Source organism: Phocoena phocoena, chromosome 5 (assembly GCF_963924675.1).
Source record: "Phocoena phocoena chromosome 5, mPhoPho1.1, whole genome shotgun sequence".
Lineage (NCBI taxonomy): Eukaryota > Metazoa > Chordata > Mammalia > Artiodactyla > Phocoenidae > Phocoena > Phocoena phocoena.
Window position 1 is genome coordinate 11,947,797 of NC_089223.1, and position 16,355 is coordinate 11,964,151.

Consider the following 16,355-nt stretch of genomic DNA (forward strand, 5'->3'; position numbering starts at 1 on the left):
TTCATTACTGTAGGAGGTGGCCCAAAAAAGATCTTGCTGAGGTTTATGTCAAAGAGTGTTTTTCCTATGTTTTCCTCTAAGAGTTTTATAGTGTCAGACCTTACATTTAGGTCTTTAATCCATTTTGGGTTTATTTTCTTGTATGGTGTTAGGGAGTGTTCTAATTTTATTCTTTTACAGGTAGCTATCCAGTTTTCCCAGTACAACTTATTGAAGAGGCTCTCTTTTCTCCATTGTGTATTTTTGCCTCCTTTGTCATAGATTAGGTGACCATAGGTGCATGCTTTTATCTCTGGGCTTTCTATGCTGTTCCATTGATCTATATTTCTGTTTTTGTGCCAGTACCATATTGTCTTGATTACTGTAGCTTTGTAGTATTGTCTGAAGTCAGGGAGCCTGATTCCTCCACCTCCATTTTTCTTTCTCAAGATTGCTTTGCTGTTTGGAGTCTTTTGTGTCTCCATACAAATTTTAAGATTTTTGGTTCCAGTTCTGTGAAGAATGCCATTGGTAATTTGATAGGGTTTGCATTGAATCTGTAGTTTGCTTTGGGTAGTATAGTCATTTTCACAATATTGATTCTTCCAATCTAAGAACATGGTATATCTCTCCATGTGTTTGTGTCATCTTTGATTTCTTTCACCAGTATCTTATAGTTTTCTGCATACAGTTGTTTTGCCTCCTTAGGTAGGTTTATTCCTAGGTATTTTATTATTTTTGTTGAATTGTGTAAATATTATATGTTACGTCTGAGTCAGAGAAACATGAAAGAATGAAATCTTCTTAGTTTATTGTAAATAGAAAGAAGATAAGAGTCACTTTTTGAGATACTTTCATTCTTATTAACTCTGTGTATCCTCTTTTCCTATACCTCATCCCCACTCACAAACTAAGAAAATTAGAAAAATAGGGAAGTTCTGCTTTCCAGTTATGGTTATATTGTCAACAATATTATTGGGAAAAAGTAAAGGAAAGTCAACGAATATTAGATGTTCTGCAACAGTCACCTCAAAGAGCATTGCAGTTACAATCCACTAGACTTATGTGTTCCAGAAAGGGTTACACATCAGAACTACTCAGATAACATATCATAATGCAAATACATGACTACCAGTAGAGCCTCTAGGAGTGAAGTTAGTCATCTGTGTTAAATCTCTACCTTGAATTCTGTTGCAAGGGAGATTTTGGAAACAATATGGTAAGTAGATTGGGAGCTCTTTGAGGATAGAACCTGCCATATATATTATCTAGTCTCCAAAGAAGTTCCTGGCCCATTGTTGAAAGTTGATAATTAAGTGTTGAAGAATAAGTCTATGAATTGAATGTGCAAAAGTCCTGATGTGACTTAAAATCATTAGAAGATGTTATATCAGGACAAATTGGTCAATATAAATAAGTCAGAAGAAATATCATAGGGGATAAGTGTATTCAAGAAGGATGGTGCTATCCAAAATTATTTAGGGTTCTCATTGAATATTGAATAATATATAATCAGTTTCAAAACCCTTGATAGATTTTATTTTAATCTTATTTTACTTAATAAAAAAATAAGACAAACTGATTAGCTTCAGAAATGAAAAAATAGTGCACATGAACATCATTTAACTTAAATTTATATATTTAGACAGAGAACTTCATTTCCATAACTGCCGAATGACAGAAAAGGGTGAAAGTGTTGCTAATTGCAGTTGCTATTAGAAAGAAAGAAAAAAAGAAAGCAAAAAAAGGAAGAAAAGAAAGAAGGAAAACAAGAAAGAAAGAAGGAAGGGAGAGAGGGAAGGAAGGAGGGAAGGAAGAAAGGGAGGGAGGGAGGAAAGAAAGAAAAGATAAAGAAAAAAGGTATGCTTTCAGCAATTAATGCAGGCTACAAACATCTTTGATAGTGTTACAATTTCAGACAGCTGGAGTCACAAAACGAGCAAGCTGTTCAGTATCCTCTATATGTTCGGAGGTGTGTGAGTACATGCATGCATAATTTAAGTAAATCACAGGGCTTGAAGTAATCAGTGGGAAAGCAGCATGCCATTGAAAAATCCTTGGCTTGGATTCTTCTAATAAAACAGTGGTGGATACACACATAAACATGCTGATATTTCAAATTCAGTTTCCACCCTGTATGTAATGAATTAATGTGTGCATTGTATGTAACTAAAACTCTAAATATTGCAGTCCTCTAACAGTCAAGACATGGAATTCTTATACTAGAAGATAGACTGCTTCACTAAGCTTTGCTTCTGTTCTTGGTATAGCCCTTTATTTTCTCAAATCTGTCTTCTGCTGTCATGAGTCTCTTTTTTTATACTAACTTTTATATAGGGCCCTAGGAAGGGTCGATGCCCAGAGGAAATAAATTTGTTATCTTCTCTGCTTCAACCAACATTTTATATTGGTAAAATGGACAAAATGGGCATCATATATAGCTCTGACAGGTTGCCTTGCAGACCTATTCTTAATGTGTCCAACTGTCAACAAGTACCAATCTATTTTAGATGTGTGAGCTCTTTTTTTCTCTATATTGGGACTACTGCTTTTTACAAACATGAGGATAGGCAATCTCCATTGAGCTTTCCCCGATGGACAGCTCTGTCTTTTCTTTGCCATGTAAAAATTTAAGTTTGTTAAATATCCCCTGCTTGCTATAGTGAAAAGGCTATTGAACAATGAGTTAGAGACCCGCTTCTTTTTTTTTTTTTTTTTTTTTTGAAGCGTGGTGTGTGTGTGTGTTCTTAACAATTGTAAACCATTGAAGGTTGGGGCACTATAAGAGGGATGCATGTCTATGACTTGTAGGCTACTACTCTCCCAGTCTCTTCCTATGAGACGATGATATTGCTCTCCTAACACGATGATATTGCTACTCTTTTTGAGTCTCCGAATCCTTCTCCAAACAGTGTTCTAGGATGTGAACATACTGACAGTCACAGTTGGCATTGCAGTTAAAGCTGATTTTCCATTCTGGACTACATGATCTCTAAATTACCTTTCAGATCTAATATTATATGGTTTTCTGATTGCAAATTTGATGATTCTTACTTTGATTTTTTAGGGAAAATTCAGTTATTCTTGCTAGTATGTGTAGCAGGATGGATAATACCAAATAGCAAATAATCTTAAAATAACACATTTTGCTTATATAATTGTTTTTAGTATTTGCTTAATTTGTGTTCTCACTAACAGTGGTTAATAGAACTAACATAGTTGATAGGAGTAAATCACAAATTATATACTAAAGCAAATTTGTCTGTTAAAGAATGATTAATATATGACTCTTCAGAGTTTATCTTTCTAAATCTGAAGATTAAAATAGATAATTTTCATGTATTATTATATGTGACAGAATATAATACTGAAACTGATTTTTTCATATCAAACCTCTATTTATAACTTTATAACTTTTGTGGTAAATTTATATAAAATATTACATCCATTTGATCACTTTAAATTATTGTGATCTAAAGATTGAGTTCAGCTGTGTGTACCTTAAGGCACTTTTCTTATTTTGATATTAAATGCTAAATGAGCCAAGTTTTTAAGCAAAAACTTTTTGAAAAAGTGAATTTCTACTTGCTTATATAAACAAGCGATAGTCTTGTTTACCTCTGTAATGAAATAAACTTTTGACCAGCGTTTTTGCATAAATTCATTGAAAGTATAACTATAAATCTGTATTGCTTCCTATAAATGTTGAATTCATGAACATGAATAGGTTCTATGTGTGATTTTTACTGAAACTTCACCTGCAATCTGTTATGGTCTAAGAAGCATTGATCCCTGATGCTATCTTTCACAATTATTTGAAATCATATTACCTCACTCATGCTTGAAAATTATGTCCCTAGTAATTATTAATTTATTTTGTGTGTGTTGGTTGGCTTAACATTAATCATAATAAATTTATTTGATATTTATATGTGTGTCACTAGTATAGTACTTCTAAACTTTCATTTTGCCAGCTTTCATTAACTGGCCAATTTATCACATGGAGGTACTTATCGTCTAAATTTTCTTTCAAATTTTTCAAGAATTATGTGCAATCTGTAATAAAGTTTGAATCCTGAGAATGTTATATCTAGAATGCATCAAATCGAGAATTAATACTGGAACAATTATGTTGTCTTATCTTCTCAAATGGAATTAATTTTGCCTTGACTCTTTCTAAATTTACTTTTGATTTTATTTCTAAACTCTTGACTTCACAGATTGGCATTCTGAGATATCACTTCTGAACTCTTTTTCTCTATATATGCGACATCTTTATGTTTACTTATAATTTATATTTTTTCTAGTTTTAAATAGGTTTTGAAGTAAGAGTATATGCATACACAGAATAGTTAAAATGAAATTAAAACAGAGATCATAAACGGTATAGTAGAAATTAGGAATTCTTCAGTTGGAAACCAGAATGAGATAGTTTCTGAAATGTACACCATGAGTTTTCCCTTTTGATTTCACCATGTTTTCTTTTTTCTTTTTTTTTTAAAGATTTTTTTTTCTGATGTGGACCATTTTAAAGTCTTTACTGAATTTGTTACAATATTGCTTCTGTTTTATGTTTTGGTTTTTGGCTTCGAGGCATGTGGGATCTTAACTCCCTGACCAGGGATTGAACCCACACCCCCTGCACTGGAAGGCGAAGTCTTAGCCACTGGACTGCCCGAGAAATCCCATGAGTTTTCTGATAAACAAGGAAAAGAACAAAAATATTTTCATTTCTCCAGTTTAATAGGAGAGACAAGTGTCATCAAAGTTTTAGATACCAGAATGGCTCTGTTTTCTGTGGCTAGAAATTCCTTCCTCAGACTCTTCATCTCCCCCTTCATTTATTTACCAGTTTGCATATTGTCTCTTTTCTTAAAACCTTGTATTATATACTCAGTAAAGAATACCTTTTCCCTGAATGATACACTGAAAATTATAAAAGTATAGCTATCACTCTAATTGGATGCCTATCACTCAAGAGACAAGTAACAGACACTGCATTATCTCTCATCCACACAATAATCCTGAAAGATTCATGCTATTTTACCCTCTTTACAGGTGATGAAACTGAGACCAAAAAAAGCTGAGAAATTTGCACGAGGTCAAATAGTTAATTAGGATAGAATTCTTGATCTGTATTCCAACAGCACTTTGTAATGGGAGGATCTCCTCATGTAGAATATTCCTTTAAAAAAAAATGTTTCCATAGTTGTAGAATAGCTGTGTAAGCTTTATTCACTGTTCCTCAAAAAGAGAAAATATATGAAACCTATTGACATTTGAATATTACTGTGCTTTCTTGTAGCCTGTGAACTCATGAATCAAGGCATCTTGGCCCTGGTCAGCTCCATTGGCTGCACATCAGCTGGGTCCCTCCAGTCTCTGGCAGATGCCATGCACATCCCCCACCTCTTCATTCAGCGCTCAACAGCTGGGACCCCAAGGAGTGGCTGTGGAGTCACCCGGAGCAACAGGAATGATGACTACACTCTCTCTGTTAGGCCACCTGTCTACTTAAATGACGTTATCCTGAGAGTGGTCACAGAATATGCCTGGCAGAAGTTAATTATATTCTATGATAGTGAATATGGTGAGTGTTTGTTGCTGGTATGAGTTTTGTAAGCTGGTATTTGCATGGCAGGTAACTTAGGTTAAAATCTTGAAAAATTGAAGGAGCTTACTTATTATCATTTGTGGTTTTCATGTCCTGTCACATTCTTCTTACAAATCTAGCGGCAACAACAGAAAACTTTGTTAACACCTCAAGTTCAATCTTTTGTACATATCTCGATCTTTAAAATAATGGGACGTCATAAAAACAATACTGTCTTTCTCCTCTTTCAGAAAGATTTATATCTCTATCTAATAAGAAAAAATCATTTTGGTCAGATCCTGGAACACTTAAAAAATTGCCCATTTTATTTTTTGGTTCAAAAAAAAATCTGAAGTATCTTGCCTACACCCTCATTGTAGACTTTAGTATCTACTTAGTACTTAACTCTTTGAAGGTCACTGAAATTATATCACTTTATATTTATCCTGGCATATTGTCTACAAAATGAAATCTCACACAAATACTGAGTAGTATAAAAATACTTACTTTACGGGGCTTCCCTGGTGGTGCAGTGGTTGAGAGTCCGCCTGCCGGTGCAGGGGATGCGGGTTCGTGCCCCGGTCCGGGAGGATCCCGCATGCCGCGGAGCGGCTGGGCCTGTGAGCCATGGCCGCTGGGCCTGCGCGTCCGGAGCCTGTGCTCCGCAACGGGAGAGGCCATGACAGTGAGAGGCCTGCGTACCGCAAAAAAAGAAAAAAAAAAAATACTTACTTTATTTAACTTTCTAAAGTAGAACACAAAGCGTTTTACCTAAATTTGCCATACTTTGAGAAGACACTTTCTCTCAATATATTTACCTAGTTACATTAAGAAAACTAAGCAAAAATAATATTATTTTTGTATAAGTATTTTTTCCTGAATTAATCTACCTGCTTTCTAGCTGACTGATCCCAGAGATTTTCAAATATAGTTTCTCTCTTTTTTTGTCATTAGGAAGACAGGAAATGGAGTAGAGATCTATACGTTCAAATGAGAGGAAATAAGCAAGATTCTGATAAAGAACATATATTTTGAAACGTGTTTCCTTAGAGATTTGCTTTAAGAAGGAGTCTTAGAAAAAAATTTGTATTCAGTATGGATGGGCCTAGTTTTTACATTTTTATTTTAAAAAGTTAAGAAGATTTACACTCTACAGTGCAACTTATTTTTCTTGCAAATAAATAACTATTTAAAAATGAGTTCTCTTGTCCTAATCTACTCAGCATTTTGAACTATATTAGAGAACAGTTAACACAAGAGTGGGCCAGAAAGTAGCATCAATAGAACTGAGCACAAACAGGTTGGCAGAAATCTGGGGAGCAGCAAATAAGAGTTCCTGTGGACTCCCAGGGAGGGAGAGCGAGTGACAATTACATTAGCCCTAAATATTCAAAGGTCACATGGGGTTTTGGAGGCTGAGTTCCGTTAAACTTGATGGGTAGGCTTCAGACAAAAGTCTGTGGCACTCTCTAAAAGCACAGTCCTTTGTCCCCAGGACGGAAATCCTTATTTTGTTGCTTAATTCATATTATTTAGGGGTCACAGAACAAAGACCAAGAGACTGAAATGAATAAAATAAACAAAAAGGAAATAAAAATAATTGGCTCATCAGTAAAAGTAAAGATGGGACACAAATCTGATAGTCACTGATAGGATTATTTAGTGAATATAGTAAACTCTAGCTCTGGAATCAACATACTGAGTGTGCCTTTGTCAATTTTTTCTAGTCAGATTATCTGTGGTTTTTATAACCATAATGATATTCTTATGACTTCTGCCCAACATACTTTGAAATAATGAATTTTTAAACACTACATCTTTCTTTAAAGGGAGAAAACACATTTTAGTTAGTCCTATCAAGATAGTCTTGTAAAATAAAGAACAGAAAAGTAACTTTTGATGAAGATGTTTTTACAACATTAAAATGAGAACTTTACTCTTTGATTATAAATGTCCATGAGGAAAGAAAATTCCTTGTTAGCTTGTTTCCAAGTCCTACATGGATTACAGTTAGGAAATTCTTGTAAGAGAAGACATTTTAATTACTGATGAAGTAAAGATTTTTAATGTACACTAAATTCATAGTCACACACTCATTTACATACATTTGAAATTCCTCATTCTCTTTTCTTTTGTTTTCCTTTGACTAAATAAGATGCTATAATCACAGTATTTGTATCCTCTGTTAGAAGCAGTGTTTGTTTTAGGAATAATGAAAAACATTTTCCTTTACTCTGATGATAAACTTGACTTTAATTCATTATTTAATTTAATAATTCATGAAAAAGTACCCTGCTTGTACTTTTTAAGTTATTTCCAGTAATACTCTTGTTCAATGAAAGAAAAATTTCCTTTGATACTTACAATAAATCTTGCTAGTAAAGAACTGGGCTAGAGTCCAAAATAAACATCAAGCTATCCAAATACCTTGTGCCTTGAAGAGGGCTACATGTATTTACATATCCATTCATCAATGTCCTCATTTTAAGTTCAAACATCAGAATTATACTTGACTTTTATCTTGGTTATCAGGAATTACTTTCATTAAGGAATGGATTAAGCATCATCCATGGATGGAATCAGGCAGCCTGCTGGAGCCAGATGTTATTGAAGATGTATTTTGCTTAGAAAAATATACTTAAAGAAAAAGATTAGGCTTCTTATCCAGTTTATTAGAGAAACACTTATTTCCAAAGCAGTTAATTATGATTAAGAGCACAGTGTAAAAGTCTACTTTAAATTCCTTAACAAAGAAAATTCAAGTCTTTGATTGTAAGTAAATGGATAAAAAGAGGGGAAAAAAATGAAACTTTATTTGAATGGATTGATTCAAGACATTTTTTTAAAGGCTTGAAAAGAGGAAGTGTTGAACTTTTAAAAATATGTCATTCAGGGCTTCCCTGGTGGCGCAGTGGTTGAGAGTCTGCCTGCTGATGCAGGGGACACGGGTTCATGCCCCGGTCCGGGAAGATCCCACATGTCGCAGAGCGGCTGGGCCCGTGAGCCATGGCCGTTGAGCCTGCGCGTCCGGAGCCTGTGCTCCGCAATGGGAGAGGCCACAACAGTGAGAGGCCCGCGTACTGCAAAAAAAAAAAAAAAAAAAAAAAATATGTCATTCAGGAAACGTTCATAGCTCACTTGCTTAGTGCAGATACAAAACATGAGATAAAAAGTTTTACAGAATGTAGTCTTTACTTTTAAGAAGCTTACAATTAACGAAAGAGAAATATTTATATGACTCTCTTAATAGAGAAAATAGTGTGTTGTGTCATGAATGATGCAAACTGAGTGCCAGTGGTGTGCAATGAGGAAAGTGTTTAATTTAGGCAGCAGTGATCAAAGAAGGCTTCACGGGCGGACTTTGATCTTGATTATTGCCTCTCAGAATCCTAACTTTAAGTGTGTGAGAGACGGCCGTTCCAATAGACAGTGTGAGCAAGTCTTGCAGCCATAAAAATATTGAAAAACTAGTATCTCTGATCATTTTCATTCAGGCAGTAGAATAAATATTTTACATTGTATCATTGAATTTTCTCAACAGCTATGTGAGGTAGATAGTATTTACAATTTTACAAATAGGAAAAGAGAAACAACTGATGGGTAACTTGTTCACAAAACATAGCTAAGAAGCATCAAAAATGAGATTTAAAGTCTGATCAGAGCCTATCTATACTCCTGACCATGTATAATGAGTATAAAGAGGTTGCAGTGAGCTATCACCCAAGAATATAGCAAGGGATAATCTTACAGAGAACATGTATTGTATCCAAGCTCTGTTCTAAATGCTTTACATGTATCATCTCATTTAATCCTCACAGCAGCTCTGTAAGGTAGATGATGGTGATGATGCTGGTGATGGCCATGATTATATCACAAATGAAAAAAGCTAAAGTAGTAAGAGGTCAGGTGACTCAAAAGTAAGTCCAAGAAGCCTGAATTCAAACACTAATAGTCTCCCCCATAGTCCCTGCTCTCAACAACTGGACTCTTTTGATACAATAGAAAAAGCATAAGAGTAATTTCTGACACTGAAAATTTTTTAAAAGTTTACAAATGACATGTATAGAATCATTTTTGTTAAAGAGAGATAATGTCTGACTTTAAGCTTGCAGATCTTCAACATGTTAATATCATTCAAGGAAAAATACTGTATGTCAATTCAGATGGTTTGGTTATCGTTAGAAACGTGGAAACAGGGCAGTCACTGACTCAAAGTAGGCTGACCCCTCAGCAGAAATAGCCGCTTGCCTAGGCAGTATATGTTCTCCCTTCTAAATTGAGAGAGCAATAGTTCCAGTTGAAAAACTGTATTCCCTAGTATTGCTTACAGCTGGGGGTTGTAATATGATACTGTCAAGAACTGTGAAGGGTCTGAGATTTTACCCTACTTGCAAGCTAGCGAGTTAGCCTGCCTCAATTTCATAGATGCTGGCAGAAAACACTACGCTCCTGAATTAGAGAGAGAGAGATCTTTAATACTCAGGGTGCAGCAAGCAGCGTGAGCCTTGTATTAATTAAAATTTTCTGCTCATAAAAGACACCATTTAGAAAATAAATAGGCAAACTACAACCTGGGGAATAAATTCCAATACCTATATCTGAAAAACCTATGTAAATACATAGGCTATATAAAGAGCTCAGAGAGTTAAACAAAACTCCAGCAAAGCAACAAGACACCAATAAAAGTACACAATTGAAAGTGCGCAAAAAGTTTGTGCAGACAATTCATATAAGAAGATATATAAATGGCCAATAAACACAAGAAGAAGTGCTGAACATAGTCCACAGGTGTGTGCAAATTAAAACTAGATACTGGGGAATTCCCTGGTGGCTTAGTGGTTAGGATTTCAGGCTTTCGCTGCTGTGGCCTGGGTTCAATCCCTGGTCAGGAAACTGAGATCCTGCAAGCGGACTGGTGTGGCAAAAACAAAACAAAAAACAAAAACAAGCAACGAGGTATTAATCGGTACCCACTAGACTGGCTAAAGTCCAATACTACACATAGACAAGAATGTGGCAAACTGAAACTCTCCTGCTTTGTGGCTGGATGTAAAAATGTACAACCAGTATGGAAAGCTCTTTGGCAGTTTGTTACAAATTTACGTATGCATCTACCACGTGACTTACTCATTTCACTCCCAGGTATTTACCAAGATAAATGAGAATGGATATCCTCACAAAATCTTATTTATGTAAGAATGCTAGTATTGGCATTATTCATTATGTCCAAAACTGGAAACAACCCAAATGCCCATCATTTTGAAAATGGTTCAAGGAATTGTGGCAGGTCCCTACAATGGAATACTATTAAGCAATAAGAAGAAATGAACCACTGAAATACTCAACAACAAAATTTTGAGTGAAATAAGCCTGAAAGAAAAGAAGGACATGCTGTATTATTCCTTTTATATGAAGTCCAGTAACATACAGAACTAATCTTGGTGATCCAAATCAGAAAGTGGTTGCATCTCTGGACCAGGAGTGGACTGTCTGGAAAAGGACACAAGAGAAACTTCTGTGTAACAGAAATATTCAGTATCTCATTTTGAGTGGTAGTTATAGTGGAACACAATAAATGTTCTTTAAACTACACATGTAAGGTCTCTTTATTTTATTGTAGGTAAATTATATCTCAATAAAAATTTAGAAGACAGAACAACCTATTAGATATCTGAAAAGTAAAAACAAGTAAAGAGAAAGAAAAAAAGGAAAAAATCAATTTGCCTATCAGAATTGTAAACTAAATATCATCATTGAATCATGATCACTTAGCGATTATTGAGTCATAGACAAAAGGTTAGAATTGAGTGTAGTGGACACCTAGAACCCAAATTTGGTAGTAGATCAGAATTACTAGAAGAGCTTTTTAATCATCATCCTACCTCAGCTCTATCATAGACCCCTGGAATCAGAATTTTTGCAAGGTAGGCCCTAGCAACATACATATTTTAACACCCCCCAGTGTTTCTGTTAAGGCCAGCTTTGTTCCTAGATAAGGCATTTGGAAACAAGAGATTTCAGCAGGTATCTCCTTCAACATCTTTGATTGGTAGCATTGTTTCCCCTGACAGAATCCTCCAAGCAAGAGAGAACTCACTGTACTCAGAAGGAGCCTGTCTTATATAAGGATACCGGACATTTCTAACTGGCAGAAAGCTCTTCTCTATATGAAACTTAAAATATATTGGACAAAATGACCTATTTCTAGAATAATATAAAATAAGTAATGCTTTTGCTTGTAACCATTTATCAATAAGTAAAGAAATGATTACATCCCATGAACTCACTTAGTCTTCTACTGCCTAAGAATTTACCATTTTCAACCTGATACATATGCTTCTTAGATAATCCACCTTTCTAAATGCCTTTATCCCTATCTATTTTACTTTTTCAATATTTCTGTATACAATCTGACACATTTATTGGTTACACAGTACATCTCATGCTATCTTATTGCCTTAGAGAGGTGAGACCTTTACCTCTTTTTAGCAAAACAAAAGCCACTTGTATCTTATTGTGTTTTCTCATAATTTATGCCTTTTAAAAATTTTATGTTAAATCTTTTATCATATTACTCATTATATTGCCCTACCCTTCCAGTTTCGCATCATCCTCAATTTGCTTAGCCTGCTGTTTATGCTTTCAACCAAGTCTCTGAGAGGAAGTTTGGTCAAGTAGGTGGAATACAATATCCAGGAAGGCTCATTAGAAGCAGCTGATAGTAGTCCAGGCAGGCTCACTGTCAGAGAGGTCTAAGCAAGGAATTAGTTGGACGTAACAGCCAGCCACTAGATTCCAGAATCAAGGTGTCTTGGAACTGACAATATACAGAAGCCAGAAAGTTATAGAAGTGGGTGATCTTTAAAATAGAATAAAAACATATAGATTGCTTTAATGGGAGGTTTCTATTCTGAGAATATTGAAAGAAAAGTTGAATTTCAGGGATGGATGGGCTGAATAGAACTGATTTACAAGAGTGACATAAGCAGAAAAGTTGATGTGCATTTCACCTAAAGAGCTATTGGGGTTATTTAATTTCCTTTGCCTAAACAAATATTGGTTCCACAGCTTAATATTGGAATGAACCTATTTGTAGATTTATTCTATGGGTGCAGTTATGGAGCCTGGAGGGGTAATTTGATGATAGGGATCTAAGCAGCTTGTAACAGTAATGACATAGAGACAAGAACTAATTGAAAGTAGTCAAATATACCCTCTTACCATAGCCTCATCTCTACTTCAGTTCATGTATGTGCTTCATTCTCAAGATAGACAGATGGCATTGGTGACTTCAAGCATATTTTTACAGATTATTATACTAGAAAAAGGCCCTTTCCCTTCTTTGTCCATACATCAATATCAGACATATGGCTATTTATCCACAAATAAAATCTCAGGCTCTCTTTGGGTCCTGTGCTTATTCTGGAACCAAATAATTTGTTCAGGCGCATGGTGGGCTCTCTGGCACCAGCCTGAGTTACATGATGACCCTCTGGGTGAAGGGTAGGCATACGTGGACACGTGCTTTCCTTGTCAGCTCGAAGGAAACTTTGCTTATAAGAAAAAAATATGGATTAGATTATTTTAATCTTATTAATTTAATTTTTAAATTTAACATTATTAAATTATAATTTAGATGTTTAAAATTATAAATATTTGTCTATAATTCACCATTTTAAACTGCTTTTAAAATATACTCTTCATTAGTTCAATTTGTTTTTGTTTGCTTTGGTCAATTTAGACTTATTTTATGTTCTTAGCCTTTCTGACATTTTTCTTAAGATTTCAGAATAGTCTTTTCTATTTTACAATAAGACTTTTGGCCATATGTAAATATCAACTATAATTTGTTAAACTAGGTATTTCTGAAAATCAGAGACCTAAACATACATAACAGGTTTTGATAGAATATCTTAGCATGGAAAAGACTAAATGAAAATATATTTCTCTTTATATACAGAAATATTTACTTTTTGACATCCATATTCACGAAAACAAAGAAATAAATTCAAATTTAAGGATTAATGAATGGATTATATATGGAATCCATTGCATTCTGCAAGCACTGATTTAATGATCCCAAATTAAGTGTCAGTACATAGTTGAATGACCTGAAGTACTTAAGCACTACCCTTCAGTATATCACCCTTTCCTTACAATTAAATTGTCACATGGTAGAACTCTTTGAAATGAATATTGGATGGACATCAGCATGAATGCATTCCTAGGAATCACAGTATTTATTCCATGCAGACTTGATGTAGGTTTAATAAAATGGACACATTCCTCTTAATTTATTGCAAATGTTTATAATTACCCTGAGGGTGTTTTCAAATGTCTGATGACTATAACATTATTAACTGTCTCTCTAGATAGTCTTAAAGTGATTTATTCCTCATTTGGCTACTTTCCAGCTTTCAGTTATCTCATTCACTTCAATGTACATCAGTAAGCATATAATTAATCCAAGCATCTTATTGAACTATTTTGTTTTCATTAGTATATATTATGTCAGTAGGTAAAAATGCTATATTCTACTATTTTGGATTTGTTCATCAGTAAAATGTTCTAAAAATATTGATTAGCATTACTGTAAAAATTACTTTCATGATGTAACATTATGATCTAATGTTAAAATCACAAGTTCTTATCAAATAGAAAATCTCAGTGGATCCCTATTGCTGGACTGTGTCACCTTAAAATCTCATACAGCACATTATTATCATTATTTTCTAAATACATCACAAATGACAAGGAAATAATTAACGACTCAAATCCCTTTAGAAGTAAGGGTTCTTCTGCGCAAAAATTTTTAAATCACTCCATGGTTACAAGCCTTTTTTCCCCTGAGGAAACAAGGCAATTGTAGATTATGCTTTGCCATTCATATGTTGGGAAAGTCCATTCAACTTCATGATGTATCTCATGCGTCCAGTAGTGTGATGTATTTCTTTTTATCTAAAAAAAATTCACAAGATTCTAAATATTAATTTAAAGCTTAGCATTCTGTCATAATTTCAGAAACACCAAGATTGACTGAATGAAGTACTGAGGTCTCCTGCTAAGTGAGGTTTTCAATGCATTAAGTGATCAAAAATGATTAAATGTGCCTAATCTACTCAAATGAGGGAGAGAGATGAGTAGAAGGAAAAAAACTAATCAGACCTACAAAGCCTCAGTGACAAATCTTTTTTCCTACCAAATTCAGCATTTTAAAAGTGTCATTCAAATACAATGATCAGACTGAGAATTACTGTTTGATGTATTCCAGAGAATGCCACTAAATTTAAGTTGCAACGACAGTTTGGAAAATGAGTAGTATTGTAAGATTCTTCTATCTGTAATAGGGTCTATGTTATCACCATATGTGTAGATAACAAGCTCATTGAGGGCAGGGATTGTTTTGCTCATGCTTGGCACATAGTAAGCAGAGACTAGATTCCAAAGAGATCTATTTTAGATGCTGACTACTGATTTAGGATAAACAGTAAAATATCACATTTCTGGGTGGGGTCTGTTTAGAAACGTGCTTATGCATTAGATCCTAATATCGCCTAGGAGTTTTCTACCTTAATCTATTTACATTATAAGCCATTTTCAGTAGAGATATTAAATTTAGTCTTACATTAGTGATCATAATAAAGTCATTATTCTACACAATTTAATAAAACAAATCATTGTGTTTCAATCAGCCATTACCTCTTGGAGAGCAGTTGCAGGAAGTTGGTCTAACTAGGTAACACAAATCAGGTATCACAAAAATTGATGGTTGCTAGAATATCAATTTATAAAGGTAGTACCTAGATCAACTTTTAGTCCTTATTGTGATTTTTGTCTGTTTTCCATTTTTCCATAGAAAAAGAGAACAGAAGAAAATTAAGAACAAGTGGGACAATTGACTGGGTTAATAAAGTCTTGATAATGAAAATGCACATTGCATAGAAATTTGCAGTTTACAAACTGCTTTAATATTTCACACCCCTTATTTCCTTTTATTAGAACAACCCAGTAATTAGGTGATATAATTTTCTTTTTGCATTGATAAAGTGTGATTAGCTGTTTTCCTAAGCTTCCATTCCTTTGTTACATTTCTTTCATTGGCATTAATCACATTAAAACAATTACTTGTTTAAATTGTTATTCCCTCCACTAAACTGGATGTACTTCAAGAACAGGAACTGTGCCTTCACCTTCATTCCCAAACTACCAGATGTTTATTCAAAGACTATGTATTAGTCAATACCCTTTCTCTTGTGAGTGACAGAAGCTCATTTCAAACTAGGTAAGCAAAAAAAGAAAAAATGGTTTTTCGATTGACTCATGTAGTTGGGAAGTCTAAGAAATAGCTGCTTTTTGTCCTTATCTTGTGTTTAATATCTTAGTTAATGAGTTAACTTGCTGTTACTATAATTATCTGGTCAGTAGAATTCATAATCACTGGGAACAACTGAAACTTCTATTTAACTTTCTGTTACCAATGAGTAACATCTAGTAACACCCACAGGCCTGGAAGCTTTATGATGTCAGGCATCATCTCTTATCTTTTTACTTTCTGTAACCTGTGGCATTTTACTCATTTTTTCCAACTAACAGTTAAGCAGGTAATGTAGCTGAATAATTGTGATAGTTGATCATACTCATGAACTGACAAAGCCAAAGACCCACTCTCTCTTGTAATGACTTTTCCACAGTGCAGCTAATAGCATGATTCAGATCCTTTTCACATCAAGCTTAAAATTGCTGTTTATCATGAGTGTTTGGTGTTATTCACAAATAAGCAAAA

General features: G+C 34.3%; 1 protein-coding gene across 2 annotated transcripts in view; it reads left to right on the forward strand.

The window, feature by feature from the left end:
* GRID2 (glutamate ionotropic receptor delta type subunit 2) overlaps positions 1–16,355 on the forward strand; it is a 1,355,780-nt gene that overhangs the window by 698,687 nt on the left and 640,738 nt on the right. Inside the window, exon 3 of one of the 2 annotated variants that reach the window (XM_065877462.1) lies at positions 5,285–5,569. The exons of the other annotated variant lie outside the window; for it this stretch is intronic. Coding sequence (XP_065733534.1) covers positions 5,285–5,569 — 285 coding nt within the window. The remainder of the gene's footprint in view (positions 1–5,284; positions 5,570–16,355) is intronic. 2 annotated transcript variants of the gene reach the window in all.